Source organism: Oncorhynchus mykiss, chromosome 8 (assembly GCF_013265735.2).
Source record: "Oncorhynchus mykiss isolate Arlee chromosome 8, USDA_OmykA_1.1, whole genome shotgun sequence".
NCBI lineage: Eukaryota > Metazoa > Chordata > Actinopteri > Salmoniformes > Salmonidae > Oncorhynchus > Oncorhynchus mykiss.
This window is the reverse complement of record NC_048572.1, coordinates 40,420,857-40,424,889: the sequence shown is the minus strand read 5'-3', so window position 1 is coordinate 40,424,889 and position 4,033 is coordinate 40,420,857. Positions and strand designations below refer to the sequence as shown.

Here is a 4,033-nt window from a genome sequence, read left to right as displayed (position 1 = left end):
TTGGTTTCATCTGACCAGAGCACCTTCTTCCACATGTTTGGTGTGTCTCCCAGGCAAACTTTAATCAACACTTTTTATGGATATCTTTAAGAAATGGCTTTCTTCTTGCCACTCTTCCATAAAGGCCAGATTTGTGCAATATACGACTGATTGTTGTCCTATGGACAGAGTCTCCCACCTCAGCTGTAGATCTCTGCAGTTCATCCAGAGTGATCATGGGCCTCTTGGCTGCATCTCTGATAAGTCTTCTCCTTGTATGAGCTGAAAGTTTAGAGGGACGGCCAGGTCTTGGTAGATTTGCAGTGGTCTGATGCTCCTTCCATTTCAATATTATCGCTTGCACAGTGCTCCTTGGGATGTTTAAAGCTTGGGAAATCTTTTTGTATCCAATTCCGGCTTTAAACTTCTTCACAACAGTATCTCGGACCTGCCTGGTGTGGTCCTTGTTCTTCATGATGCTCTCTGCGCTTTTAACGGACCTCTGAGACTATCACAGTGCAGGTGCATTTATACGGAGACTTGATTACACACAGGTGGATTGTATTTATCATCATTAGTCATTTAGGTCAACATTGGATCATTCAGAGATCCTCACTGAACTTCTGGAGAGAGTTTGCTGCACTGAAAGTAAAGGGGCTGAATAATTTAGCACGCCCAATTTTTCAGTTTTTGATTTGTTAAAAAAGTTTGAAATATCCAATAAATGTCGTTCCACTTCATGATTGTGTCACACTTGTTGTTGATTCTTCACAAAAAAATACAGTTTTATATCTTTATGTTTGAAGCCTGAAATGTGGCAAAAGGTCGCAAAGATCAAGGGGGCCGAATACTTTCGCAAGGCACTGTATAGGCCTATGCAATGCTGCTTTGGCATTTCAAATACATTCAATAAAGTGCTAGTTTTTTCATTCTTTGCTCATATAGATACATGATGCCATATTTTTTTTCTTTACAAAAGCTGTTGTTCACAGCATTTCAGACGTACTGTGTCCTTGTCTTCAGTCGCAATAAAGTGCAGATGCTTGTTAGACATACATTTTGTTTAAAGGATTTAATGGTCAACTGAAAGCGAATTGTCGGTTGTCGAAATGCACACGTACACACACACTTATGTTCACTCAGCACCCCTCTAAACTTCACTGGGTGACCTGGAGTGGGTGGCTACGTTGCTTTGAAAGCAGCCGCAGAAGAGGACGTAGAGCGAGCGCTGGATCTCGGCATTACGGTAGGCGTAGATGATTGGGTTGATCATGGAGTTGTAGGTGGCCGGAAGCAGCGTGGCATACGTGTATACCGACGGGTATTCGCGCTCTCCCACCAGGCAGTAGATGGCGAAGGGTAGCCAGCTCGAGCCGAAGGTGCCTATAATGATGGCGAGCGTGGCCACGCCCTTCTTGGTGGCCACGTAGTGCGATGTGGTGAAGAAGTGCTGTTGAAGAGCGATCTGGTGCGCGTGGCGGCACACGATCTTGCAGATCTTGAAGTAGAGGGTCAGCATGAGTATGAAGATTATGAAGAAAGAGACCGCCAACAATGTCACATTGCTGCGAGTGAGTGGGCGCACGATGCTACACAAGCTTGGGTCGTCCAGGCAGTTCCAGCCTAGCACAGGCAGCAGGCCCAGGCACAGAGACACGCCCCATGTACTCACTAGCATCAGGTGCACGTAGTGGAGCGTCTTCTCTGAGAAGTAAGTCAGTGCGTTGTATAAAGAGAAGTACCGGTCCACTGTTATAGCCAGCAGGCTGCTTATGGACGCCGTGAAGGAGGCCACTAGGAACCCAACAGTAATAAGGCTAATAGTCTCTGAGGAGAGGACGTACTGGAACACGAAGTTGAGGATTAATCCCATGCCTGCCAGTAAATCGGCTGTGGCTAGGCTTCCTACGAGCACGAACATGGGGGTGCGCAGGGTTGGCGTATAGAAGATGATAGCCACCACGATGGCGTTCTCGCAGGCGATGACAGTGCCCGACATGCAAAGCATGATATCCCACGGGTTGATGGGGAAGTCCAGAGGGGCAGTGGAGAGCCCCAGGCTGACATTGCGCTCTGGAAAGTTGGTCTCCATCCACGGGAGAGCCTCTCCAGCCACCACAACCATCATTGCGGTGTCGTTACACATGTCTGCTTTCCCCTCCTGAAGAGAGAATGAGAGAGAGAGAGATTGTGGTTTAGTTTCACTAAGGGAAACCATGGCAACCATGACAGAGAGGGAGAAGCATTCATCCATGTATAGATAGTCTAGCTAGCTCCATTTTTTGATATTATACGTTTCTAATTTTGTCAAAGTAGTTTTCATTGCAAGTTAAAGCGTACTGTTAGCTAGCTAGCTAACGTTAACTGTCTGGTTCACTAGCTAACACTACATGTATGATCTGTGTAGTAATATTATTCATATTTCAGAGCCATTTGCATTGCTATTTATAGCTAGCTAACATTGAACAGTACCCATAGTTGGTTACCTTTAGCTACCAGCAGATTCAGGTATTAACATTATGAGTTGGGATTATGGTTCATTGTTTAGCTAGGTAACTAACTACATGTCTAAACAAAAGACTCAACTATGCAAGTAACCATTTCACTGTTCCGTTTACACCTTCTGTATCCTGTGCATGTGACAAATAAACTTAGATTTGATTTGATATAGTGTGTGTTTACCAGAGTGAAGAAGAACATGACCTGCACCACTCTGGTACACTCTGAAATAGGGGTAGATAGCCAGAGGGAATTTACAAATGCATCCTTTGAATTTAGCTAGCTGTTTTAGCTTGCCACCACATCATGTACTGTATATGTTGGATGTAATTGAATTGTCAAAGCTAGCTAGTTTATTTTAAATGTTGCTTGCAGTGGAGGTTTGGGTTTCTCTGAGAGCAATATAGCTAGAACTGGCTAACTAGCTAGATTATTTCTAGCTAAAAAGGTAGCTGGTCTGGAGCCTCATCTGCCTATGGACAGACCACAGCCAATGTAAGTTAGTCTTTGGTATAATTTAGTTAGCTAGTTCCTGAACATTAACCCCTTGTTCTTCATCTTGTGTGGAATAGTTTCACTGACTCTCTGTCTCTGCATTATCCACAGGGTAACTGTCAACTTGTGAGTCTGAAAATTTACCCTGGAGGTTAAGAAATCTGCATTGTAAGTATCAATTTGATGTTCATGAACATTAACCTGGAATTCTTCATCTTGTGTGGAATTTCATTTATCTCATTATCCAGGGTTAACTCAAATAGTTTGTGTAGCTATTTTCTTAGCTATTTATTTGAAATATACACTGAGTGTAAAAACATTAGGAACACCTGCTCTTTCCATGACATAGACTGACCAGGTGAATCCAGGTGAAAGCTATGATCCCTTATTGATGTCACCTCTTAAATCCACTTCAACCAATGTTGATGAAGGTGAGGAGACAGGTTAAAGAAGGATTTTTAAGCCTTGAAACGATTGAGACATGGATTGAGACAGAGGTTGAATGAGCACAGTCCACCACCCAAAGGACATCCAGCCAACTGTGGGAAGCATTGGAGTCAACATTGGGCAGCATCCAAATCAAATCAAATCAAATGTATTTATATAGCCCTTCGTACATCAGCTGATATCTCAAACTGCTGTACAGAAACCCAGTCTAAAACCCCAAACAGCAAGCAATGCAGGTGTAGAAGCACGGTGGCTAGGAAAAACTCCCTAGAAAGGCCAAAACCTAGGAAGAAACCTAGAGAGGAACCAGGCTATGTGGGGTGGCCAGTCCTCTTCTGGCTGTGCCGGGTGGAGATTATAACAAAACATGGTCAAGATGTTCAAATGTTCATAAATGACCAGCATGGTCGAATAATAATAAGGCAGAATAGTTGAAACTGGAGCAGCAGCACAGTCAGGTGGACTGGGGACAGCAAGGAGTCATCATGTCAGGTATTCCTGGGGCATAGTCCTAGGGCTCAGGTCCTCCGAGAGAGAGAAAGAAAGAGATAATTAGAGAGAGCATATGTGGGATGGCCAGTCCTCTTCTGGCTGTGCCGGGTGGAGATTATAA

The 4,033-nt window shown here is 44.1% G+C and overlaps 1 protein-coding gene across 1 annotated transcript; it reads right to left on the bottom strand.

The window, feature by feature from the left end:
* Positions 1–783: 783 nt before the first annotated feature.
* LOC110529908 (G-protein coupled receptor 12-like) lies at positions 784–3,591 on the bottom strand. Its single transcript, XM_021612561.2, has one exon. The coding sequence runs from the start codon at positions 2,231–2,233 to the stop codon at positions 1,130–1,132; it is 1,104 nt and encodes a 367-aa protein (XP_021468236.1). The 5' UTR covers positions 2,234–3,591; the 3' UTR covers positions 784–1,129.
* Positions 3,592–4,033: the final 442 nt, after the last annotated feature.